Below are 27,182 nucleotides of genomic sequence, written 5' to 3'. Positions count from 1 at the left end.
TACTCTATCACTACAAAGATCTCCTTTATTTCAAACTACCCCTTTGTATCTAGTCACACTTGCTCCTACCATTCCTAACCCCTGGTAACCACAAATCTGTTCCCTATCTCCATGATTCTGTCATTTCAAGAATGCTATAGATAAGGGAATCATACAGTTTGTGAGCTATCTATCTTTCCTACCTGCCTACCTATTTCACCCTGCATAATGCCCCTGAAATTCACCCAAGCCATACCCTCTACCAACAGCTGGCTCCTTTTTATTGCTTAGTAGTATCTCCACAGTATGATTACAACACAGCTTAACACTTACTGAAGGGCATTTTGTGGGGTTTTTTCACAGAATAGAAACTTACTTAATTTTCCACTCCATTATCCCCAAAAGTGCAGGACCAAGTAAAGGAAAACCCTCATAGACTGCATGCCACATGTTAGAAATTTAGTATGAAACTTACTTATTCACCCATTTAAAAAAGTTCTTTTTTGTGGGGGAGAGGTCATTTATTTTAATGGAATTACTGGGGGTTGAATTCACAACCTCCTGAATGCTAAGCATGCATTCTACCACTGAGCTATACCCTCCACCCTATTTCACCCATTTTTGTGCAATATTTTAATTCCAAACTGAAGGACAGATCTTTGTCTGATGATGACTTGGCCACCCCCATTAAGCTGAAGATCTGTGCTCATTTTTTAAAAACTGATGTATCCTGAACAGAAATTCAAATTATTTAGTATTCATTAAGCAACAATGCATGTGGCATTTTGGTTTTTTCTAGCTCTGGTCAATTACAAAGCTGCCATGAACATTTGTGTATATAGTTTTTGTATTTGCTATGTCCATTTGTATGGACAGGGTTTTTATTTCTCTGGAATAAATGCCCAGGAACATGTTTGCTGGGTTATATGTTAAGTATATGCTTCGTTTCTGAAGAAACCGCCAAACTATTTTCCAGAGTGGATGTACCATTTACAGTCTTGCCAACTATGTAGGAGAGATTCAGCTTCTCCACAGCCTGTCAGCATTCGGCATTATCACTATTTTTAGGCTGTCCTAAGAGGTATGAAACTACAGCTCCCGTGGTCTTAATTTGCACTTCCTTAATGGCTAGTGATGTTGAGCATCTTTCACGTGTTTATTTGCCATTTATAGATCCTCTTCGGTGCAATGTCTCTTCGTGGTCTTTTCCCCATTTTCGACTTGGATTTTCTTTCTTACCGTTGAGTTTCGACAGTTATTTATGTATTCCAGATGTGAGCCCTTTATCAGATACGGGGTTTGCAAATATTTTCCCAGTCGGTAGCTTTTCTCTTCATTCTTTTAATAGGGACTTTGTTGGAGCAAAAGCTTTTCATTTTGGTTAAGTCAAATTTATTCATTTTTTTCTTAATGAATTGTACTTTCTCATGTCTAATCTCTTCACCAAGCTCTAGGTTCTGAAGGTTTCCTCCTATGGTCCATTTTATTTTTTGTATAAGGTATGAAGTTTAGTTTGGGGTTCCTTTTTTTGGCCTCTGAATGGATATCCAATCACTCCAGCACCATCTGCTGAAGACTACTTCCTTCATTGAGCTCATTTTGCACCTTTGCCAAAAATTAGTTGGCTGTACTTACATGGGGCTACTTCTGAGTTTTCTACATTCTTTCACTGATCTGTGTGCCTATCTTTCCACCAATACCACTGTCTTGATTGCTATAGCTGTATAAGAAGTTTTGAAATGGGTAGATTGATCCCTCCTGCTTTATTCTTCTAGTTAAAAATTGTTTAAGCTTTTTTTTTTTGGTTGAAGTATAGTTGATTTATAATATTGTATGTTTCAGGTGTATAACAGTGATTCACAACTTTTACAGATTATACTCCACTTAAAGTTATTATACAATATTGGCTATATTCCCTGTGTGATCAAGTTTTTAACTTTCCTGATAACATTTTAGAATAACCTTGTCTATACCTAGATAAAGATCTTGTTGAGATTTTGATAGGAATTGCATTAAACCTGTGTATCAATTCTCCAGTAAAACCACCTGGGCTTGGAGATTTCTTTTTCAGGGGTTTTAAAATATGAATTCAGTATTTTTTTAATAGTTACAGGGCTATGCAAATGATTTTTTTCATCTTGGGTGAGCTATGACAGTTTGTGGTTTTCAAGGAATTAGTGCATTTCATCAACTTGTCAAATTTACGTGGGTAGTTATTTACAGTATCCCTTTACCGTCCTTCTGATGCCTGTAGGGTCTATAGTGATAGCCTTAATTCATTCCCAGCATTCCTAATTTGTGTCTCCTCTTTATTTCTTTATCAGTCTTTATTTGTTAGTCAATTACCGATTTTTGCAATGTTTACCAGTTTCTTTGCTCACCACTTCTTCCTGCATGCTGTGGCAGGCACTGCTGGCTGCCTTCCCAGTACTCTTTCTACCCTTCTTCCTTTCTCGTGGAACCTCAAATTCAATCATGGTGGCAATGTGCCCAGCTTAAAATACCCTTACTCCCCACACATCTGCAGTTAGGGTTGGAACCGACACAGTAATGGCTGATGAGATGTGAAGGCAAGCAAGGGGGACTGAGCTTGAAGCCATGGTTTCTTCAGCTGGCCTTGCCCTCTGCCCTTCCCCCTCCTGCCTGCAGCTTGAACCCAGGGGTGCAAAGGCTCTTGGGGAGCCAAGGACGGCAGCTGGGGACACACAAGGGACTCATGTCCCTGGTGACCTCAAGGAGCCACTGTACCACCTTAGACGTAACGTAACAACAAAGCCCTCCTTGTTGAAGAGCCTGTATATAAGCGTCTGCCAGATGCAGTCCTGATTCCCATATCCATCTCCCTGCCCCCACCCCGCTCTTGCTACAGAGCATCCTTTAGCCATTCTTTCAGCGAAGATCAGTGCATATTAAACAGTGTCATAAGCCTAAAGTATCTATCTTGCCCTTATCACTTAGGATAATTGATCAGACTTACATCTGTTTCTTCAGCACTTAGGAAAAATTTGTCTCTAGTATCTACTCTTGATGAAAAGTAGAACTCATTTATTAGTAGGCAATCTGTGTTTTTTTTTTCTCCCATGTAGTTTATAGGATTTTTTTCTCCTTACCCTCAATGTTCTAGTCTAGACCATTAGATGTTCTAATCTATACCGTGCAGATGTGGACACTCAAAAAAATTCTACTTCACACTTACCGAGTAATTTAGTTTGTGAATCCTGGAAATTTCTCTCTTTAAAAAAGTATGTGTGCAAAGTATAGCAAATATACCCCAAAAGTGTGTAAAAGGAATGGATAGAGGATAAAATGAATTCCCATCACTGAAGTCGGGAAAAAGAGCACTATGACTGTCTGAGGGCCCCCAGCTCGGCGTTGAGGATCACCACCTTGCTCTTCTGCACGGACTTTACCACCCACGAGTATTCCGCTGTCAGAACCATGACTCATTATCATCTCTGTGTTTTACTGTGTATGTGTGTTAATACAAACACTTCTATTAGTGTTCCTGTCCCTGGCTCCTGCTATTCCAGTGCTCTCGGACACTGATAGTGGAATTGCTGGGACTCAGGCTGTGCATGTGCTCAACTTTTCTAAAGCGGTCTTACCATCCGGCACCCCCATAGGCGGCAGGTAGGAGGCCCGCTGCTCCGCCACACACAGGATGGTGTGGCTAGTAACCCTCCTGTCTGAAGGTCTCCCTTGTCTGGCATCACCTCAGCTTCCTTCTGTTGATCTTGAGCTTGACAGAGCTCTTCTAATCCCTTCACTTTCAACCTCTCTGTTTCAAGGATTTGGGTTTTTCTTTTACAAAAAGGCATCAGACTGTATAACTGAAAAACTGTGCTGTACACCAGAAACTGACACAACATTGTAAACTGACTATAACGCAATTTAAAAAAAAGGCATCAGACTGAGTTAAAAAAAAAAGTGGCCTAGTACATTAATAGTAATTAATGATATATTTGGATTTGTTTACTTGTCCCACCTTTTTTCTTTGCTATCTTTTGGATTTTTTTTTTCACTCCAGTTTTTTTCCCCTCAGTTATTTTGGAAAGGCTGCATTCTGTTTCTGTTCTTTCAGTTATCCTAGAAATGTCGGCCTGCTTGTACACCGGAGTCTTTTCTCTCTTCCTCAGTGAGCTTCATAGAGGGCTCTAATTCCAATCTCCTCTCTCCTCCGGACTTACACACTATTGTTATGTATTCTAAGTAGCCCTAGTTTTCCTTTTAATCTACAATACATTTTTGTTTCATAAGGTCAATGCCTATTTAAATCTACACTTTCTTTCTCTTCAATCCTGCCTATATTTCAGATTTTCCATCTGGGATTGTGTCCCTTTAGCCTAAAAACACCCGTTAAAATTTTTTAAGGAGAATGCTTATTTCTTTTTTTTAAAAATAGCTTTATTGAGATATAATATATCATACAATTTGCCCATCTAAGTGTACAATTCAGTGGCTTTTAGTAGATTCACTAAACTAGACTTGCAACCATCACCACAATCCACATTAGAATACTTTCATTATCCCAAAATAGATTTTCTTTTAGTGCGAGTCTGCTGGTGACAAAATTACTAGTTTTGTTTGTCTAAAAATATCTTGCACTTGTAAGATATTTTCTCTGGGTACAGAATTTCAAGTTGACAACTATGCTTCGTCCAGTTAACACTGATATCAGAAGGTACCATTCCAGTTAACACCGGCTGTGGCTGAGACATCTGCAGCAGGCTTGCTCCTTGAAAGTTAATATATCTTTTCTAATTTTAAGATCTCTTCTTGGTCTTTTTGTTCTGCCAATTTATTACCATGTACCCAGATATGTAGTGGTTTTCAATTATGTTCACAAATTATTAGATAGATCTCCCCTCCAGAGGTGGAGCCTAATTCTTCTCTCCTTGAGTGTGGGCTAGATGGAGTGACTTGCTTCTAACAAATAGATGGTGGCAGAATATCACTTCCAAGAGCAGGTCATAAAAAGCCCCTAAGCTTCCTCCTGCTTTCTCAATTGGATTGTTCATTCTGGGGAAAGCCAGCTGCCACCACATGGGAACACTTGAGCAAGGCTTATGGAGAGGTCCACGCAGCAAGGACTTGTGTGTGCATGATGCTTCTATAAGCACTCCTGTGAGCCCTGGAAGTGGAAGCCCATCCTGGAAGTAGATCCTTCCCCCTCAGTTGAGCCTCCTGATGCCTGCTGCCCTGGAGGACATCTTGACTGCAATCTCAAAGAGACCCAAGCTAGAACTACTCAGCTAAGGCACTCCTGAATTCCTGACCCCTAGAAAGTGTCGGATAATAATGATTTATTGTTTTAAGGAGTTTGGGGCATAATTTGTATTCAGCAATGAATAATTAATACAAGGTGTGAAAATATTTGACTCAAACTTGCTTACTGAGGTGTAATAAACATTCAAAAAAGTGCACAAATGATATGTGCACAGCTCAATGAATATTCATAAAGAGAATCTGAATGTACCTAACTGATCACCACTCAGCAAGAGACAGAACATCTGAGTGCAGATTTCTCTTGGTTGCTCTGCTTGAGATTTGTTGACCTTGAATCTGTGGACTTGATGATTTTGAAAAGTTCACTGTCATTAAAAAATAAAATTTACCTCTGCCCCATTTTTGCCTTTTCTCTCCCCCTAGAACCCCAACCACATGTTCGATCTTCTCAACCTATCCTCGTTATCTCTTAGCTTCTTGTTCTATGTTCCTGATCTGTCTATTTTGCTGGCTGCATTCTGGATGACCTCTTCAGATCTAGCTTCCTATTCACAAATTGTCTCTTTAGCCCTAATTCACAGATACAAGGTTTTAAACTGCTATAATAATTTTTCTAGAGCATCACTTTGGTTCTTTTGCAAATCTATTCCTATTTTCAAGCCTCTCTTTTAGTTATTAGATCATTTTTAAACATTTAAATTGTCTGACTGATAATTCTAACATTTGACATCTTTGCAAGTCTAACGTTACCATGTTCTTTCTGATGCCCTTTGCTCTGAGTGTTCTGTTGCCTAGTTCATCTGGTGAGCTTTTTCATAAGTTGCTCATCTTTCTTAGAACTTTATTGGTGGGGATTCTCTGAGGACTGAGATGAATATTCATTCAGGTAGGATCTACATTGTCTTCCATCAAGTGTCTGAAACCACCACATTCTGGGACCACTCTAAATCTTGGCCTGAGATTTCTTGTGTCCAAACCCACATGAGGGCCTGCTCAGCTCTCAGGGGAGACTTTGTTCCACTCCAGTAAGTGGCAAGGTTTGATTTCCTTCTGGGATGCCAGGAGAGCAGATCATTAGTTCGCAGCGAGTGCTGCCCTTTGGGTCCCCAGGCATTGAGGGCCCCCCAAACCAATGCTTAATTTCACCTGGTTTGTCAAATACCTTCAGGGCAAAGGTCAGGCTTCAGCATTCTGCTGCTTCTCTTACCTTTTTGCCTGAGTATTCCTTACTTTCTTGCCAGATTATTGATGCATATATAAAGGATTTGTCAATATTTATTTACCTAGTTTTTTTAGCTGCTTATAAAGGGAGGATCAGTTTAGGCAACTGGCCCCCCATGATGCCAGAAACAGAAGCGGTCAGCCACGCCTGCTTCAAGCACCTTCTTTCTCTGGATTTCTTTTCCCAAACTCCTTTCAGCTAAAGGACAGTCAAGATTTTCAATCTACCTTCTATCTCTCCTTCCTTCTCTCTCTCTGCCACCTTTTGGATCTTCAGCTTCACTTCCAATTTGTTAATCCCTTCTTTGACTGTAAGTTATCATTTGCTTTTCTGGGGAGTTTCTTATTTTAATAAACATTCTTTATTTCCAAGATTTCTAATCAGTTCCTTCTTACACAGAGTCCCTGTTCTTGAGTTGTGGGGGTCAGTCTCTCTTTGATCTCTCTAGTGATAAAACAAATGCTCATTTTAAAGCCGTTAGGATGTTACCATTTCACTTTCTTTGAGTAGAAATTCTCCTGCTTGTTGGGTTGTTGGCCACTCTTTAAGGCACTGGATTTTCTCACGTATTCTGTAATTTTTGTTTGAGTGCCCATCACAGATGATAGTTTTTGCTTTTCTCTCTCCCTGCAGGGCTGTTTTTCTACATGGCACACAGGGTTGTAAATGCAGAAGCAAACCTTTCATTAGTTCTCTGGGTTCTCATATCATGGGGACAGCCTTACTTAAGCCCCAGCGCTGGTGCTGTGCAGGAGCCCAGCTGCCAGTCACAGCTGTCTGAGTCCTGTCCTGCCACAGACAAGCGCCCTGCTTCCAACTGCAATCCCAGGAGGTGGGAGCATCTTTTCATCCTTTATTCCTAGGAAAGGAAGCCCAGCTCTAGAGCCCAGCTATGCAGAGGGAGCCTGGCTCCAGTCCCGACACTGGGGCATGTCTGATCCCCACCCCTTGTGGGAATCAGTCCTGCCCTCATTCCACTGCTTACCACAGCAGCAAGCCACCTACCACTTCAGTTCACTCACAGCTTCACGTTTCTGTTCCCTTCCTAAGAACTGCTTTCTTAGAGGAGTTATTAGAGCGTAATTTTAAGTTAAAGCATTTACTTTATTGTATGAGTATGATGATCTCTGTGTGCACACACTCACTCCACTTCTGTGACCCGAGTCCTCAGTATCGTCCTCCAGAGCTGGGCCATTAAATTCCATTCCTAGAACTTAGCACAGAGGGAGGAACACACGGATGATTCAGGCCAGGGGCAGGAGGCTCAAGGGGAAATCTGAAGGAAACTAAAGAGTGTTATCATTTTGGAGGAGATGAAATTTTAATTTGCCACAGGTACCTGGAGTCAGAGTTGTGGGCAGTAGGTCACTCTGGAGAGTTAGCTTCACAGAGGAGGCTCATGGTCCTAAAGCCAGGACCTTGGGAGGCCCAGCCTAAACACCAGCCTACAACACCCTAGTCTCTAGCAGAACGGGGCCCCCTTCCCCATACAGGGGCCCCATCCCAGGGAAGCCACAGTCCAGCTCTGACTGGTGAGGTGGGGAGAGGGGCTGCCGGGGCTGGGTGGGGTGAGGAAGAACCACGCCAGGGGCCTCGAGTCTGTAGCGGCTTGGAGCTGAGCTGCCACAGCACTGCCCACCCCCTTCATGGGCCCCATCTCTTCCTTCTCTCTCTCTCACTGTGAGGCAGTCCACAGAGGACCAGGGTGGGAGCCTCTCCAAGCTGCCCCACAGACTAACAAGGGCTCAGCCTGTGGGAGGTCTTAAAAGAACCCTCCCAGACACCGTCTCGGCCACCTGAGGGTTTTGAGATGATCACCACTGACCAAGGACTGAGCCACGACCCGGGCCCAGCAGATTAGGCATGAGCCTTCCCCATCCCTCCAGCCTCAAATGCTCAGCCCAACACAGAGCTTACTCATATTAAACATCATCTCTGTCACAGCAAAAAAAAAAATGTGACAATGAACATATGTACGTTCATGTATAACTGAAAAATTGTGCTCTACACTGGAATTTGACACAACATTGTAAAATGACTATAACTCAATAAAAAAAGTTAAAAAAAATAAAACAAACAAACAAACAAACAAAAACATCACCTCTATATCCCAAACCCAGAGTACCCCAAGGACCTAGGAAATATTTGGTAAGTTTCTGCCACACACAGATCGGCTTGTTTCTTTTTCCAGATATTAAAAAAAAAGTTCAAAATACATACATATATACAGATACAGCAAGCTGACAGAGTTGCTGCTGGCCCTGCCCCTACTCAGCATGGTGGGGACCACTCAGGAGACAAGGAGCCGACCTCACCCCATCGGTGAGGGCAGGGAGTCATTATTCTAAAGCCAAACTGGAGGTGATGGCAAGCCCAGCCCCAACCCTTGCCCAAGACCATCTGCCTACAGGACAGGCCTGACAGACGGATGAGGGGACAGGGCATGCCTTAGTCGGAGTCACAGGCCTCTTGTTCAGTGGTGGTGTCCACTGCAGACGCCAGGCTGTCCTCCTGGCCTTTCAGCCTCTCACCTGGATGGATGGCAGACAGGAGGAATGGAGAAAGGGCCACGTGCTTGGGCCACCACCCAGATGCAGGGATCCCGCCTTGCCAAGCCCCACACTTACGGATCAGCTCAGCAATGGCCCTCTGGGTCCGCTTTTCTAGCTTCTCCAGCTTCTTGGCTACGTCTCTCTTGAGGTCCCTGGAGCAAGGAGATTGGAGAAGTCAAGAGGCTGAAGGCTGGTATGGCCTTGGGGCCCTCCCCTCCCACAGCCCCTCTGGCATTAGGTATCACACTTGGGTGCCTGAGGCCAGGATGAGCCTCTCTCTCCCTTTCTGCATCCTCCAAAACCCAGCATCAGCCATGCTTCCCAGTCCTAGTGAGGCAGGGACTAGCACTATGGACCCAGGCAACATAGGGGACTAAGTCAAAGTGTGCAGGGTAGATGGTTTCTCAGGGTCCTCTCTTGGTCTGTCCCCCTCGGTAACTATTAGGGAGTGACTTGCCCTTGTCCACTGTGGGTCCTGCTCCTCCTCTGGCCACATGTTCACCACCAGATGCTTCCAGAAGTACACACATAGCCTCTCCCTGGCTCTAGGTTTCCAAGACACATGCCCTATGCTTTGTTTCATCAAATTAGAACAACTTCAGCTGATGCCTGACACAAAATGGCAAGTGAGAGGGAACTGGCCAGTACTTCTGGCCCAAGGTAAAGTGAATGCACAGCTCTCTCTCAGCCTAGGCACAGGGGCAGCAGGAAGGATAAGCTATTTCACAGAAGATGGAATGGAGGCCAAAGGGGAACAGGCTAGCTGGTGGCAGAATTGGGGCAGAAACCTACATCTGCCCTTCCTACCATCTTGCCTCCACCCTATGTCTCTCTGAGGGCAAAGGTCCACCTTGTTCAGAGGGCAAAGCCCTCTGAGGTGGGACAGGCCCTCATCCTTTCAGAAGGGACTTTTGGAGGGGACTATTGAGACCCTTCTACCTGAGCCCCTCCCTCCCTCCATACCCTCAGGTCATTCCCCATCAAGTTCCTCTCATTCTCCACTTATGTCCTTCTCAGCACTTATTTCAGACAGTAGCTATATGTCTATACTGCCCACCTCCTGCTGTGAGAGTGGGAAAGCCAGCCTGAGGCCCACGTTTGGCACCAAGGGTGCCGTAGTCAGGCTGTGTTGGCCCTACACCAGCCACACTCACCAATCAGGCTTCCGTGGTGCAAGGTTGGCCAGGTCCTGGGTAAGGAGGAGACACAAGTCAGGGGTGGAGAGGCCTAGCGCCAGGGGAAGTAGAAGACAGGGAAAGGTTGGAAGGAAAATGGGAGAAAGGAAAGGAGGAAGGAGAGGGTGAGGGGAAGCAGGGAGGTGAAAAGGGAATAAAGAAGTGAAGAGAAGGAAGGGAAGGAGAACAGGATCCACAGGAGCAGAGGCAGGACGGCGCCACCCCCAGGCACTCACAACTTCCTCAATGATGGGCTCTGGCTTGGCGGCCTCCAGCTGCTCCTTCACCTTCTCTTCCACTAGAGGGCGCAAGACAACAACGGAGGCCTGTCAGAAAGGAGCCGCCACGCTCCCTGATCCCACAAACTGCAGCTATAGGACAGGATGAGAGGGTGAAGGCAGGTCCCCGGGAAAACCTGGGCTTTCTTGCCTGAGCCTCTCACCGCCCAGAGGCAAAGACCCTGCAAAGGCAGCTCTGGAGGAAGGGCTTAGGTTTCCCAGGATTAAGGCAAGCCAGGGGCAAAGGAGGGCCAGCAGGAGGGAGCCAGCTGGTGTACACGGAACCCAGACCTCCAGCCAGGAAGCACGGATGCTACTCTCAGCCCATCTCCCCAGATGGGAAATGAGACAGCTACCTGGATATATCCAAAGTGTAGTCTGGGGAAGGGCCCTGAGGTCTGGCTTTTCCCTTACCCTCCAGGGGCTCCTGGGCTCTGAGGATGTCCTCTGGGCTCCGGGTCAGGGCACAGGTGACTTTTCTTCCCATCCCACTCTTAGATGAGTGCTCCCAAGACCAAGGGGACAACCGTCTAGAGAAGGCCTGCCCTTGTGCCCCTCTGGCTCCACCCAGCTGCCGACAACACAATGGACCTCTGGGTGGTCTGACCAGGAGGGTCCTACCCCTGTGGGGACAGATGCCAGGAGCATGAACAGCAAATCTGGGCTCCATGGGCCTCCTCCAATCCTCGTCACAGTTGCCCTACATTGCCTCATGGTCCCTGCTGCCCTGCCTCACTTCCCTCTAGGAACAAGTGCTGACCCTGAGGCATGGGACCAGCTCCCTGTCCCTGTCCTCTGTCTTGCCTTCTGCCCCCAACATGCCACTGCCCCCACCATGGTGAGACCCAAACCTTGAAGCAAATCACCTGGGACACGTGTGAATCTCAGGGTTAAAGGAGAGGGGGGAGCAGACTGGGGTGTGGCTGAGTGGACACTTTACTCTCTTAGAAGATAAATGTATTTTTATTAATTTATTACTCATATAATTAAAAATTGATAAAAACAAAGAATAAAAACAGGGCTGGAGCCAGAGAGGTGCATGATAAGAAGCACCCCAGCATCTCCAGCGTGGATGGCTGTGGATAGGCCGCAGCTGGTCAGATGCTCCTGGCGGCTGTGCTGCTCCCCACACTACGGTGAGACTGCTGGGCAGCCCCTGGGCCCGGCCCCTCATCCCATCAGCAAGAACACCTCTCCCCATCCTCCGTGCTCTGGCACTGCCACACCTCGAGCCAGGTGGGCATTTGCCCGCCCTATGCTCTCCAAGGACCGAGATGGTCAGCCCCTCTTCAAGGTCTCTCACTCTGACCCTCCAAGGGCCCAAAGGACCCAGCAGCCTGCCCCTGCTGTCCAAGAGCCCCAGGGCCACTTCTATTTCTCAGAGAGGTCCTCTGAGGGGATGTCCCTGGAAGGCCTCCACGGCAGGGTATGAGCAGGGCAGAGCGGACCCAGCAGGCCGCTGCAGTTCCCTGACCGCTTCTGCTTGTGCATCTGCCATGAGACAGTGATGGAAGGTCCTGGAGGCCCAATTTCCAGCGCTGGCACTGCCAGTTATTCTCCAAGAGGGGGCAACACCTGCCAAGGTGGAGGCAACCAGCAGCGCCAGGGAACAAAGGCAAAGATGCAGCCCACTTACCCGCGACTGGTTTGGCCTGGGGCACCCTCCTCCTCTTCAGGTCCTCATCCTCTGGGACATAGTTCCGCAGCCTGAGTTCCCTAAAGAGCAGAGAGGACAAGCAGAGAGGGAGTAAAGTGTGTGACACAGTCCCATTCACCTCATTTCAGGTCAGAACGTGATAAAGCCACACAAGCTGGTTACTTCCCGATTTTCCTCTGGTCTCTCTGGAGATGACTGGTGAAGGGGGATGGCATAGGAACAGAGGCACCATTGGGAGAATCCCCCCAACCCCAGCCTCAGCACCCTCATCTGCCAATTAGCAGCTGGCCTAGGTGCTCTCCCAAAGCCCCGCCTGCACTATGGGTTCTCACCAGAGCTGGGGCCAGGAATGCCCAGGGAGCATTCACTGGATGTCTGTCCTGGATTACTTCCATTTGACAGTTAACGGAACTGAGGGTCAGAGTGACTGCACCATTTTTATAAGGTCACACAGCAGCGGTTGCAGCAACTGACACAAGGCAAGGTGTGACACCAAGCCAGGGCTCCTGGGCTGAGTTACTCCTAAAAGAGAAAGCCAGCGGTCGCCCACTGGTTCCCCAAGCCCTGCGCCCTCCTCAGAGCCTTGGTGTCCTGGAGCCTTAGCTACTGGTGGCAAGGGTCTGGGTATGCTGGGAGTGGCCGGCAAGGGCTGAGGAAACAGGCATGATGGTGTGCAAGGCTGGGAAAGCCACAATCCACCTGGACAGCCATGAGAACTTCACACGCCCCGTCCCTGCAAGAGGGTTTTAAAATCTGCCAGGGCAGACCCCATGGCCTCTGTGAAAGGGGAGCGGCCACGAGGAGTCCGAATCGCACGTTGGGATAGACCAGCGACTGTGGTGTTATTTTCCTCTTATCGCAGTCTCCCCAGGCAGGGTTCACGGGGGCTCCCTGGCTCAACAGCTCATCAAACCCTGTTCCCGACACACAGAAGCCTGCCTGCAGGAGGGGCCCCTGGCTCACTCCATGGAGTGGCAAAGAGAGCTCCTGGGGGCTGCTGCTTAATAAAGGCAAGTCAAAGACACTGGGACAGACCACCTAGGCCCTGAGGGAGGCAGAAGCACCCCCTCACCAATCTGTCAGGCAGGTGGGACTGAGGTGTGGATCCTCCTTCCTCCCCACTGCCTCTTCTGAGCCCTTTCAGGACTGCTGGCCCCTCAGAAGTCCTGGGAACACTTTCCCAACAGGATGCCTCCTGCAGTCTGTCATCTACTGAGCCTTCTGTCTGTGTCAGGGAAAAGTGTGGCTGACTTCCCCAGCACCTGGGCAGGCACACTTTCTCAGAAGTAAGGCAGCAGGTGTCTGTGGCCACACAGCTAACAAGTGGCAGTGGTCTGAACTTGGGGGCTTTCTGATGACAAATCAGTCCCCTATTCGCCAGCTCCACCTGCTGCCCCCCTGCCCTCTGCCAGGTCCAAAGGCCTACAGCCCTGGGGCTAGGCTAAAGCTGTGTGCAGGGCAGTCCCAGTATGGCATGTGTGGAGGGAGCCTGCTGCCCACTCCCAGGGTCTGCCTCCTCTAAGAAACAGGGACACCACCCTGTCACCCATTCCCTAATGCTTGCCTCAGGCCTGGGGGTAAATGTCAGGTCACTGAGGCACCAGGAGAGAAAGTGGGGCATGATCGGTGCACTAACTTTCATTTATAACAGGGTGGGGAGAAAAGCGGAAGAGAAACTGGGTGTGGGAAGAAAACTGCAGGGATTAGTGAGAGAAAAAAAACCGTCACACTCAGAAACTGGCACTCTAAAAGAAATCAGAAGAAAGAAGACCAGTGGGAGCTGTACCCAGAGCTCACAGCATCAGCAACAAGCACCCACACCTCAGCACCCACTGCTGCCTAGGCTTCAGATCAACCAGAGGGAGGGAGGACACAGCAGGAGACAGGGAGGGGCCAGAAGCAACAGGAAAGGGCAGCATGGGCTGGTGGGCAAGCCGCACAGCACCCACCTTGGCAGCCCCGCTGCCCACTGCCCCAAATCCCGCTAGAGCTGAGCACTGGTCAAGCAGCCAGGAGCACCTGGGGCCCAGTCACTGTGGGACTGCCCCTCTCTGGGCCCCGGATTCATATCTGGAAACAAGGAGGCTATGCTGGGTGTGTCCAGCTCTGTCAAGCTAGGTTCAAGCCCTCCCCTGATCCACTCTGCGGGGGCTACTGAAGAGACTGATCCTCACTAATGCCCAATTAACTTCTCTTCCCACTCCACCCCTATTACTGCCAAATGGCTAGTCTCTGGAGAGGTCACGGTGCACTGGGTTCTGCTGGGGGGCCTGGCCTTTCTAACAAGGACCAAAGTCTAACTTCCTCCTCCTGCAAATAACTTAAAATACCTGACAACGTATTTTTAAAAAAATCTGTGTTGGTCTTGGAGAAGCACCACAGCAACAAGGATCCAGGTTGCAATCACAGAGAAAGAGAAAATGCAACAAGATGAGCCTGACACTGGCCATCTCTTTCCCTTAAAGCATTTGTCTTTTTACAAGCAGAGGCTGAAAAGCTGAGAGACCAAACAGTTTCCTGCAATCTTACAGGGCTGAAGAGTCAACAGACTGTGTTCAGCGAGAGGAAGCCTGAAAGGGGAGGTGAGGGTAACCCTGCCTGCCAGAAGCTGGAGTAAATGCTCTCTGGAGGAAAATAAATTACTCAGAACCCCAAATTATCTCTGGAACTTTTCATACACAATATCCAGGATTCAATCAAAGCCATGGGAAAAAAAAAAAGATAAAAATTGAAATATACTCACAGGAGATCTGGATATTAGAATACAGCATCAGAAATGAAATGTAAAATAAGTGAAATTAATCAGCTGAGAAATTCTACAAGTGAAAATATAATCAAAATTAAGAACTCAATAAATGGGTTCAACAGCAGTTTAGACACAGCTAAAGAAAGGGTTAGCGAGTGAACTGCAAGTTAAGCCAGAAAATATCCAGACTGAGGCACAGAAGGGAAAAAGTTGAAAAATACAAAAAAGAACTTAAGAAACATATGGAACATGATTAAAAGATCTAACATACATGTAATCAGAGTCCCCAAAGCAATGTTTAAAGAGATGACTGAAAATTTTACAGAATTAGTGAAAAACATCAAGCCATAGAGTAAAGAAACTCTATAAACCCCAAAGAAAAGCACCCCAGGCAAATCACTGTCAAACTACTTAACACCAAAAACAAAGAAATTCTTAAATTAGATAAAGACACCCAAACTTCAAAGAAACTAAAACTAAAACTGACAGCCGACTTTTCAACAGAAAAAATGGAAACCGTAAGACAATGGAGATACATGGGAAGTACCAAAAGTAAATAAAATGCCACACCAGAATTATAAAGCTAGGCAAAACAGCCGTCAAAGAAAGACTTTTCCAGATAAAGAAAAGTTGGGAAAACTAGTCATCGGAGGATCTGTTCTTTAAAAAATACTAAAGGGAGTGCTTTAGACTGAAGGAAAGTAACCTCAGATGGAAGTACGGAACTGAGGAAGGAATGAAACATCAGAAAGAGTAAATACGCGCGTAGACTTAAGCAAATATTGACAGTATAAAACATGAGAAGGGTCATGCGTTCACTGGCTTTCCACAGGTGGAAATCAAGGACATCGGTTTCTCATGAGGCTGTGGACATCAACACTGAGCAGAGTGTGGTCCTGCAGAGCAAAGGTCAAATCTCCCAGGAGTGCCACCTGCCCCACTCTGCCCCACACCCTGAGAGTTCTACCTGCTAGGGTGTGAATATGGCAGACTGTCCCAAGACAGGACAGTCAATCTTCCAAAGCCCAGAGAGTAACCCTTGAGCGCAGGTGGGAACACGTGGCCCAGCAAACACACGCACAGCCTACCAGGGCCCCTCAAAATGAGCTGGGGTGCCCAAGCAGACAGAACACGGTCCTCGTGTGGCCCACAGGGTGGCAAGGATGTGCCGTTCTGCACGTCACACACCAAGTGCCAGGGCTGACCACCAGGACATGCCACCAGCAGTTGGGGCCCAGCCAAAGAACAGCCTCCTACCTGTCTTCCCAGTGTGTCTGGTCTCCATGAGCTTGGCACTGTCACTAGTGAGTCCTGGAACCTGGGCCAGCCAGGATTCCGGTTTCTTATCTTACTGCTTATCTCTGTAGCCCTTTTTGCTCAGAACTGTGTGTGAAATGGACCTGGACTGAAACCTTCTGGATAAGGGAAGGAAATGACAGGTTCTAATTGCATGGGCCCTTCCTACCCCTGAGGCAACACCTGAGCAATGGCCTATGGGATCCCCAGCTCTCGAGCAGCCAAAGGCAGAGGTGCCAAGAGCCAGGCCAGGGAAGGGCCCAGAGCCTTTCAGCCTGCCCTCCCCTGGTCGAAGGCTGCAGAACACGTGAGTCCTGTGCTAGGTGCTCTGAGGAACACAGACGTGAGAACCCCCTCCTTGAGCTAACCCTCTCCTAGGGGAGAGAGCACATCATGCAGACTCTGGTTATGTGCCCTCTAGCTACATCCTCAACCACAGAATGCCACATGACCAAAGGGACAAGGAAGATGTTCTTTACTAACTTCTCTGAGATGGAAGATGGACTGTTATTGACAAGAGCAAGGTGAGGAACAGTGGTACAGCAGTGCACTGTGCTATCCCTGTGTGTGTTGAGGGACGGGAATATGTCAGCATGTGTGTTGATCTGTGCATAGCCTACCTCTGGGAGGAGCCAAGAAGCTGGCCCCGAAGGTGGTCTTGCAATTGGGAAGTTGGGAGTGAAGGAAATTTTTCTTCCCCTTTTTAATACCTTTTGCATTCTGAACCATGAATCCTTTACAAACTCAAAAAAATAAAGTAAAATATATAAAGGTACACTTAAATAGCTAGACATTATATGGATCATTATATAACCACTGAAAATAATGTCTGCAAAGGATTGTTCTGAACATGTAACAGAAATTTAACAGAAAAACAACCAAAAGTTGACAGTGATTAAGTGATTTTTACTTATTTATTTTGATTTTCAGTGGTTTCCATAATTTCTAATGTAATTATTTTTTCAGAACAGAAGCAACCAATCAATGAGACAAAAGAAAGCAAAAAAGAGGAAACAGGCAGAGGGGACATAGTGAGGTTGATCTTCAGGAGCAGGGGACTGTGGGAGGCTCTGCATCAGGCAGTTCCCTGCACTCAGGCTCCAGTGGGCCCCAATCTCTGTGGCCTGGGACCAGGCTGTCCCTCTGGCCAAAGGAAGCAGAGACCAAGCCATACTTTGGGGGATTTCTGTCCTGGTGTCTGGACAGAAGGGCAGCACAGTGAGCCCAGTGCCTTCAAGGTCCCTGCCTTTTGCTACCAAATGACCTGGGCCACCCTTAGTCTCTCTGATCCAGCACCCCCAGACTCCCGCAAACAAGTACAAACATAGTCCTGGTCTTATCCCTCATCAGTCTCTAAAGGCTACTTTCCAGTCAAATGTCCCCTGGGTCACTGCCAGCCCTGATGCTACACACTTTCCAGCCCATCAGGCTTCAAGAACTAGCCCAACAAGGCGGCACCGTGAGCAGCCCCTCCCGCCCCTCGAATGTCCCCACCCACCTAAGACACTGACTACACCTCTCCTGTGGCCCTCCTTGCCCTACCTGCCCTTCTACCCTCTGCTCAGCAGCCATCACATACCATGCACATGTCTGCCCGGCACACCCTGCCCCACAAGGTCCTAGAGACCCAGCCCAGTGCTAAGACCCTAGGCACTTAGCACTCAACAGCTCCAGGACGGGCTGGGCACATGTTCTCAGCAGCATAAATGAATTCAGAGAGGCACTTGGGAGAGAGCTTTATGGGTAGCCTGGGGCTCTCCGGGTCTTTTAAAATGCTTGGGAAGACAATGCAGGAAGCAAAGAAGCTGTGTCCAGGAAATGCAGAGAGGGCAAGAATGTGGCTGGGTCAGGGCAGCCAACTCCTAAGTGACTTCCCATGTCTTTAAGGCAAAGCAACGGAGCAATGCCCAGTTCACGTCCTACTGAGTCTCCTTAAACTAGAAACGTCCCTTCCCATTTCCTCTCCTCCGCTTCCTCCCCAGGCGTCTGAGGAGACTGTCAAGGGTGTGCAGGTACGTGATCACCCTGAGGTCTTCCTTGAGGCCAGCGGCAGGGTTCCCAGGGGTGGGCTGGCCAGGGAGATTGGAAATTCCAGGAAATCATCCCCTGGGGATGTTTTTATATACCTTCCGCCTGTGCCACTCACAGGAAGGGGGTGGAGAAAGTTGGTATTCCCAGGAGTAGAGTTCTAGAAACGTTGAAGAGAAAGGAAATTTCCAGACTATCTGGTCCAACCCTTTCACTGGCAAGCAGGCCTGAGAGGAAGTCTACACTGCCCATGAGGTTTCCAAGCCCCGGTCCACTTCACCTGCTCACTTAGGGACCAGTCTTCCCCTTTGGGACAATGGCCTCTCCTCTCGCTTCACAGCTCATGGGGCCACTTCACCCTCACCCCCGGTCCTGGACCCCTGGAGACAGGCCAGAATGGGGTGGGCCCACGTGGCCTGCTCCCAGAGAACAGGTCTGCCCCACCTGGCCGCCCTGGTCCCTCCTCCCCATACAAGCCCTTTAGGGACCAGAGAGAGAGAGAGCAGTTGTGAAGCTCTCCTCAGGGTAACAGACCACAGGGAAGGCAAGCCCAGGATGGGCCTGCAAGGCTGCTGGGGGACAGCAGTGGCGGAGTTATCGGCACCTCTGATCACAGAGGGCTTTCAGTTTGAACACTTAGGACAGAGACACAGCACTCTTCCAGGAAAATGTACACACACGCCTAGTAACTTTCTCTGTGTGTTAGGCTCCACCCACGGACACTCACCCGGTGTCCCCAACACAAACACCAAGGCCTTGTTCATTTCCACTGAGGCCAGACCCTAGAGGCCCATGAAAAAGGAGGTGAGAGGCAACTATCCTAAATGGTGTGCACAACTGCTCCAGAGACTGATCATTTATTTCTTTTAAGACCCATTAAAATGTTGAAACACTGTGACCCCATGCCACCCTAGGGAATTATTCCATAGAAATAGTAACAAAACAAAGACAAACAAAACAAAACGTTCTACACACAAATGTTTCTGGCAGCATAATTTGTAACAGCCATGGAGCAGACACCTCTGACTCTCTTCTGGCGGAGTCCCCTCGAGAAGCCTGCGAGCACCCTTCCAGGGGACGGCCAAGATGAGGGTGGACAGCTCAGGACGGTGCAATCAGAACACCTGGAAATTTCACTGCAGGTAAAGTACACGATCAGGATGGAACATAGATACTGGAAACAGATGCGCTATGGAGGGACGTTTTTGTTTAGTGGTTGTTCAACAGTTTAATTTACGACATCTGATGGCTAGCTTAACAGCAAATGAAACTTCTTTTAAACAAAACTTTTCAAAAGCCTAGGAGCATCTTCCCTCCCAGGCAGAGGGCACTGTCCTCCAGCTGTTCCCCAGAAGGGCAACTCTGGCCTCACTCCGGGGCAGAGAACAGACACAGGACAATAAAAGCTCCCTCCCCTTCTACCCAGCCAGCTCTGCCACCACCCTGCCATCCCACCCTAGGCCTGTGGTCCTTCTGATGCACAGGGTGAACACAACACCAGAACTGACCATGTGCTGGACTGGGCTATGTCACATGTACAAAGTCTCCCAAGAAACTCCTAGCAAACACCTCCTCAGAGTTTCATGTAAAGGGGTGGGAGCTCCTGCGTCCTCCAGGCCTTGCTGCCCTGCCCCCAACCCAGAGCGCAGGCCATAATGAGTGAGGTAACGGCTCCTTCTCAGTAAGAACACCCTCCACTCACTGCCTCTCAGGACCGCCCTTCGATATAAGGTGGAGGTGGTTACTGAAATGTTTCCAGATGTGGGAAATAGTCCAGACAGAGTCGTGGATGTGCCCAAGGTATCTGAGTGAGGGAAGAGCCAGAGCTGGAATCCAAACCCAAGTCTCTCTGGCCTTGAGGTGGACCCTGCCCCGGCTCCCCTCACCAGGACCTGTGAAATCTGATTTTCTAAATTTTCTACAATTGAAAAAAATCTTCAAGTACTTTAAATATCAATTTAAATTTAAAAAGAGGAGTGTGGTAAAGGTTTATGGCAGCTGAGCTGAATCCCAGAGGGCCCACAAGGTGAGAAATGAACTGGCCGCACTAGCTGTCGGGGCCCCCAGGTGGTGCTGGAAACAGGAGCCTGCACAGTCCACTGCCCCCCACCCTCCTGGGCCCCCGCCTATTCCCAGACCACTCTGGGGAGGTGGATGGTGCCCAGTCTCAGTGGGCTGCCCTGGGCTGCAAACTGCCGGCCCCGCTGCAGCCTGCCCAAGAGGAGCCCCACTCTGCACCACATAGCTGCCGGCAGCCCTGATGCCCACCCTCCCGCCCCAGCCAAGAGGGTACGTGGGACAAAGGCCACAGCACTAAGAGTGAAGGTGCTGCAGCAGAAAAGGGCCTGGCCTGCCTGGGAGCTCACAGGCAGAGGACAGGAACGGCTCCGTTTCCTCATCTGTGACATGATGGCTGTTCCCCACGCTGGCCGCACATCAGACGGATGGGGAGGGGTCCCAGTGGCACTCCCCTCCCTCTCAGCCGGGAGAGCTTAGAAGAGTCACTTCACCTGCGTGTACTGTGGTTTCCTCACCTCATGGTGGAACACACTTACCCCCAGAACAGGTTTAATGAGAAGGGCTTGTGAAGCCCTGGAAAACATGACTGTGATTCAAGATGAAGACTTTTTTCCATGTAGAAAGGCCCCAGCCGTGCTCCTACCCTCCCACTACATGAAGGGAAGCACCTGGCCTGGTCACACAGAGTTGGCTTCCCATGACACCACCTTCCTTAAACCATTTCTCTCTTGGTTCCTTCTTCCGCATTCCTGGGCCTAGTCCCGAGCTACAGGGTCAGGAAAAATAGGGTGGCTAACAGGTCTCTGTTCTGCTGCCTCAGCACAAGGCATGGAGCCACAGTCTATCCCCACCACCCCGTGCATGGCTGGGACAACCGCGGCCTGGAGTGGGAAGGCGTGAGGTAACTCAGGAGGTGTGGGTGGGAGCCGCTCTGGTCATCACCACCACAGTGGAGCAACGTCTGCTGAATCAAACTGACATCATGGGTCTGCAAGCACGCCCTGGTGCACAGCCACCATCCTGGGGACCCACCAGGCAGACGAGAGAAGGCCTGGCATTTGTCAGCCTAAAGGGTTCAGGCACTGGGCCAGGGCTGGGCTGGGCCCTTTCCCCACTTGGAGTTGGAGAACCGGTTTTGCATCCTGAAGACGACAGGTTAGTGGCCAAGTTCCTTCTGTGGTACAAGACGCTCACCCAGGAGGAACCACTGTCCCTGAATGGTGACTGCTCCAGCTGGGTACAGACCTCTCAATCCCAAGCCGAGGGGAGGTGGCGGCCTTGGGGGCTGAGGGTGTGGGGCTTGCTTGTTCAGGGTCCAGCATGTTTGGTCCCCGAGCTGCTATGAGCAAAGGAACAGGCGGGTCAGCACAGGGCCTCAGAGAGGGTCTCGTGCATCACCACGAGTGACCTGTTAAGACTGAGCAGGTGAGCGGGGTCTCTTTTATCCAGAGATCACTGATAAGAATGTGGAACTGCGCCTCCCTTTCGCCTTCTTTTCACATGGTTTCTATTATGAAATATCTCAGGCCACAGAAAAGTCCATAGAGTAACACATGTACTTGCCTCCACCAGAGCCAACAAAAGCAACATTTTGCCATTTTTGAGACAGATTTATTCACCCTCCCCACCCCCTCTTTTTTCCCCCAAAGAAATCACATCCTGTAGCTGGTTAAAGCCCTTCCCTTAACCCTGGTCCTCCATGCACACGTTTACGCTTGAGCAACTTCTGCTTCCCTGCCCCTGGCATCTTAGCGGTCTGATTCCCCCGAGAGAACATCAGCTCCAGGAGGGCAGGGACTGGGCTTGTCACTGCTGCCTCTCCGGGGCCTAGGATGGTGCCCTGTGTAAGTCAGACAACCCATCTGTTGTTGACCGAATAACACACATATTGTTATGTGTGATTCTAAATTGGATATAAATGTCTCTGCCCTAAGTGTCTCAATTCTGAAGCCGGCTTTTTCCTCCATTCAACACCATGTTTGAGATTCAACATTCAAGTCTTCTGCTGTATGACCCACCCACTTGCTAACCAGTGACCCTTCTTTTTCTCAAAGAGAAAAAGGATCAGAGAAGGGACCTTCCAGCAAAGCCAAGACAGTCAGAAACTGGGACTCAAGTTTCCAGCCAGCAATCGAAAACCTAAGAAACCAGAATAAAACCGAAGCGTCTCTCAGAGGTTACCACACAATGGGAGAAATTGCAGGCACCCACCCTCAAGCCCCCAAGTCTGTGCTCACTTGCCAAAAGGGCAACAACCTGGTCATCGTCTCCGTGATCAGCGAGGGCCATGTGAGGTGCTGGGGGGCTAACGCCCAACAAGAAACCACAGAAGCCAGCGTGAGGGTGACAAGGGTCCCTGCACCACCACTGAGCATCACCAGCCTCTCAGCACAGAGCTGTTACTGTCTCTGCTAACAAGGGAGGTGCCAACGACCCTGCAGGGCTGCTGTGAGGACAGTGTGAACGCACTGTGGAAACTGTCAAATCACACATGCGTGTATACACACACACCCCTGTGGACTTGAAAAAGCCCTGTCTTGTCTGAGATCAGCTCCTGAATCTGAAAAGAAGGCAGAGATGAGGGGCCTGCACCCGGGGAGGGTTCCACTCACACTGGTGAAGGCAACAGCAGGCTGTGGCATCAGAAAGGCCTGCTCCCGAGTGCTGGAGCCGCTTCCTCTGGGGAGCACCCCTCTTTTCCTGCTGCACCCCCTCCAAGCACAGCCCCCGAGATAAGCTTTCTCAGGGAATCAAGATCTACTCCCTCAGGTGAGCAGGTGCCCAGGCTGATGGTCCAGGCAGAGCTTTACACACCAGGGAGAGTCTGGACCTGATTCTGCAGGTGCTGTAGAAACCATGTCATGCAAGGTGTTTAAGGAGAACAGTGAGGAGACATAATGTGAGGGTCTGGAGGACAAGGCTGGTGGCTAAGAGTCAGAAAGCCAATTGGGGAAGCAGTGAATGTTGAGACTGTCATGTCTGAACAAGAGAGCCGCGGGATGGAGAGGAACGAACTGGGTAGAGACTGAATGCAGAGTTGGGAGGATGTGGAAACCACCAGGTACTGGGGGAGAGCGCAGGGCAGAGAGCAGCGCCAGGGGCGTTACCTGTGCTTCTCGCCTTCCTCCTCCCCTTCTCTGAGCTGCTTGGTCTTTGGCTCCCCATCTTCCTTGTCCTGTAAAGGAAGGGAGAAAACCACGTGCTCAGATGGACACTCCTTCCAGCCCACAATGCCCAGGCAGCTAACGGAGAACAGGATTCTCAGGAGCCAGACAGCCTGGCAGGGACCAGCTTAGCATTTCAGCCTCAACAGAGTATGCTTGCTCCGCAGCTGCGCTGAGGGCCACAGCAGCAGGAAACGCCTTCCGGGGCTTTCCCCTTACTATATGACCACTGCTGTTGGGCCACCTACCTATGGACAAACGGACATGGAGGGCGTGCGTGTGCGCTCTTGAATGTGTGTGGCCACGCTTTCGGTGCCTGTCCTGAGAGGCTCTGGGACAGAATCCTGTCCAGGGTCTCCCTGCGTGCCAGGGCTGGCCCTCCAGAGGGTATCAATGTGCCCTTGATTACTGGCCGAGACTGGCCTCTGACTCTCACTGGAGCGTGTTCTGAGGGGACATCTGGAAGCCCCGGCCATAGGGAACCTGCTGCGATAGAGATAAGAATGTACTGTACAGACTGTAAGTAAAATTGCTGCTTGTACCACCCCTCCTAGAAGTTTGTTTACGCCACTGACAACCGCCTCCCTGAGAGTGGCATTCACTTTATGAGTCATTTCCTGCCAGTGTTCGTCGTGGAGACCCTGGGAACCATCAGACCGTGCCATTCCTTGGCGACACACCTATGCGGCAAGCAGACTACCCAAACTGGGCTGGAGGCCTGGCCCAGAGAAAGGCTTCCGTGAATCGAACAGAGAATGATACCCGCCTCATTCTCTCAACCCAGGGCAGCCCGGTCTCCGGGGGACGACGCAGCAGGAACGGATGACAGCAGCAACATGAAAGGCCGACATGGGTCTGTGGGGTGGGTGGGGCCTTCCCACCTTCCTACTGAGGGATGGGCAGAATCTGGGTGTTACAGGATGGGGAGACAGCAGTGGGAAGGGCATTCCCAGAGGGGAACAAGCTTGAGCAAAGGCAGGGTGTGGTCTGAAGAACATGCAGGTGGTTTGGAGGCACAGGTGAATTCAGCAAAGTTGCCAAGGCAGGTGGGGCCAATTACAGAGGGCTCTGGCCAGTGTTCTTAGGCAGCAGGAGCCAGAAGGGCCTGGGGTAACTGCCAGAGGAAGGACCAGAGGCCCTTCCTAAGAGCCTGCCAACCATGCTGGGCAGGGAGGCCCCAGGGCAGAAGCATTTGTTTGGTGATGGCCAAAGAGGGAAGGGAGAGCAGAGTACAAACTCTCAGCTGAGAAACAGGGTTATCTACATGGTCCCAGGCTGCATGCACCCCTTCCTGACTAAATGCTAGTGATTAAGTAAGCCAGAAGCCAGGACAGTCAAATAAAAAGCTCCTTCCTAATTGCCAGCCAGTGGACTCCTTGATGGCCAGAGGTCCTGTAGCAGGGGAAGGAGGTGGCAGGTGCCTCCCCTTGGTGAGCAAGGACAGAGGTGGAAGAGCAGAAAAGGCTCAGCTTTCCCCCAAACCGGGCTGGTGGGCAAGCCCACAAAAAGGCTTCTTTCCACGGGGACGCTGTTAACCTGGATCAGCTGGGAGTAGAGGGTGAGGACTGTGGGAACACATGCTTTAGAGCGAGTCCTTTGCCAACACCATGCCCTTCCCAGCCCCTGAGCACAGGCACACTCAGCGGCAGGGCTGCCAACACCCTCCTGGGGTCCTGGGAGACACTCAAGTGTCTGAGCAAAGGCCATGTTATTCATTAATAAATGAGAAAACACTCAACGATCTAAACGACATTAAAAAAAAAAAAAAAACGCCCCGCAGTCTGGTGGGTGGGGTGCAGCATCAGCTGTGCAGATGGCTGAGGTTAAGGAAGACCCCAGCCTGGGATGCTGTGCAAGAGCAGGGGCTCAAGAACGGCACCAAAACACGCATGGGGCGGGAGCAGATGAACAAGTTACCAGGCCACGTGAGTGCAGGGATGAGGGGCGCTCCAGTCTGTCCGGTCTGTGGCGACTCAGCACAATGAGCATCCATGAGAAGGGAGGTGGTTTGGGGGTGACCCTGGCCTAGGTCACAGGGCAACGATGGTAGCAAGAGGTATTGATCAGCCTCATGGCTGGCCCAGCCCAGCCTGAGAGACTCCAAGATCCTCAGAACTGAAGGGCTCGCAGGACCACTGTCTTCCAGGTCCTCAATTCAACCCCCAGGGGAAGCTGGCAAATGGCTGTCATGGAAAGGAAAGATTTGCCCAAGGTCACAAAACCCATCAGCAGTAGGATCAAGGTCTTCCTGACCCTGGCCCTGCATTCTTGCCAAAGAGATGGGAGACAGCCTATCAAGAGAGGCACTTAGTTTCTAAAAACAGCTCTGATTCCAGCCACCTCTCCCATGTTATCCCATGGTTCAGACCTGGCCGCGCGCACTCAGACCAGCCACAGCCAGCCCACCTAGGTCTAAGCCCTGGCAGACACCCAAGGGAGCGCTGGCAGGGCCCGAGGTGCACAGCACCCCAGGGAATCTAGAGACACCTCACCTGCCCCCAGACCCTTAAATCCAACTCATGGCCTACCCCCTCCTACACACATCCTTCCCCAATCTCCCCGCCTTCCTCTCAGCTTCCAACCCCTGTCCTCCATTACTCCCCATCTCCTACACCACTCCCGTAGGTCCCCACCACAGCTATCCCCCCCTCACCCTTGCTGGCCAGCCCGCCCCTCTACTCTGGAGAATGCAGTAGCTTGCTGTACTTTACTCCTCTTCCTTAATCCATCTCCCCTTCATCTCTCTCCACCTTATTCATCCACATCATGCGTGTCCTCTTCAAAGACAACAGTCAGATCATACTGCCCACCCTCCTCTGCTACTCAAAGCTCTCACTGGTCCCCATGCCCTCAGGAAACAGCATTCCTCTCAAGGTGCAGCCTCCCAAAGCCTCAACACTCTCCCTGCAGCCCGGTCACACTAGCCTTGTCCAGAATACTCTTGACAGCGATCCTGTCTCAAATCCTGATCTGCCCATTCTGATAACCCCAAAAAAGCCCACTTTCTGGCTAGTTCTGGACTCCAGCTCAAAGGCTACCTCCTCAACGCAGCCTTCTGAGGTTCCCAGGCAATGGGCTGTCACTCCTCTGGGCCCAGAGCACATCAGGGTCTGACCCCAGGCCCAAGACACAGGCCTGTGGCCAATCCTACTCATAATCTGGCCTTAGTAACCCTTCCTCAAGTCCCTGTCAGTATGGGGGCATCTTCTGGAGCCCCTGCAGGCCTAGCCCAGAGCCCGGATTGGACTATCTTCATTAACCCTTAGAGCACAGTTGGCTGGAGGGCAGCAGAGCCATGGCCTGGACGGGGGTCCTCCCCACAGCCCACCTGCCTGTCCCCGGAGGCCCCTCACATTTCTGACCCCAGCCCAGGTTTCCACACCAAGGCTTGGCCCCCACTCTCACCTCCCCCAGAGCCCACAGGAGGAAGGGGCGTCTGAGGCAACATTTCAGGGGCTCTCAAAAACAGTCCTGCCCCAAACAGCCTGATGGACCTATTTCATAATGTTTGAAATCCTTTAACCGGGAACAAAACTTCTACAAATAAAACTAGTTATGCAAGATTGGTATTATTTCGTCCTTAAATATGTAAGACTTCAGTGGAGCCATCTTAGTCTGAAGTTTGTTTTGTGAGGTTTTAGGTATGGGGGTCAATAGATTTTCTATTTCTTCCTGAGTCAGTCTTATTAAATTGTGTCTTTCAAGGAATATCCATTCACCTAAGTTACTGAATTTACTGGCATAAGGTCGCTTATAATATTTCCTTATTATCCTTTTAATGTCTTCAGAATCTGTATTGATATCCAATGATGTTGACCATTTGTGTCTTTTTCCCTCTTA

At 49.7% G+C, this 27,182-nt stretch overlaps 1 protein-coding gene across 3 annotated transcripts in view; it reads right to left on the bottom strand.

The window, feature by feature from the left end:
* Positions 1–4,358: 4,358 nt before the first annotated feature.
* The window catches only part of CCDC12 (coiled-coil domain containing 12), a 47,881-nt gene continuing 25,057 nt past the window's right edge, over positions 4,359–27,182 (bottom strand). For 2 of the 3 annotated variants that reach the window (XM_014558164.2, XM_032458664.1), the window contains 6 exons: positions 23,286–23,353; positions 12,069–12,148; positions 10,391–10,452; positions 10,134–10,168; positions 9,055–9,131; positions 4,359–8,958 (listed from right to left, as the gene is read on the bottom strand). In XM_014558164.2, the coding sequence (XP_014413650.1) occupies positions 8,876–8,958; positions 9,055–9,131; positions 10,134–10,168; positions 10,391–10,452; positions 12,069–12,148; positions 23,286–23,353 (405 nt within the window). In that variant the 3' untranslated portion in view covers positions 4,359–8,875. The remainder of the gene's footprint in view (positions 8,959–9,054; positions 9,132–10,133; positions 10,169–10,390; positions 10,453–12,068; positions 12,149–23,285; positions 23,354–27,182) is intronic. The other variant, XM_014558166.2, reaches the window with a different exon arrangement.

This window comes from Camelus ferus, chromosome 17 (assembly GCF_009834535.1).
Source record: "Camelus ferus isolate YT-003-E chromosome 17, BCGSAC_Cfer_1.0, whole genome shotgun sequence".
Lineage (NCBI taxonomy): Eukaryota > Metazoa > Chordata > Mammalia > Artiodactyla > Camelidae > Camelus > Camelus ferus.
The sequence above is the reverse complement of the archived record's forward strand: the minus strand, read 5'-3'. Positions and strand labels throughout refer to the sequence as shown.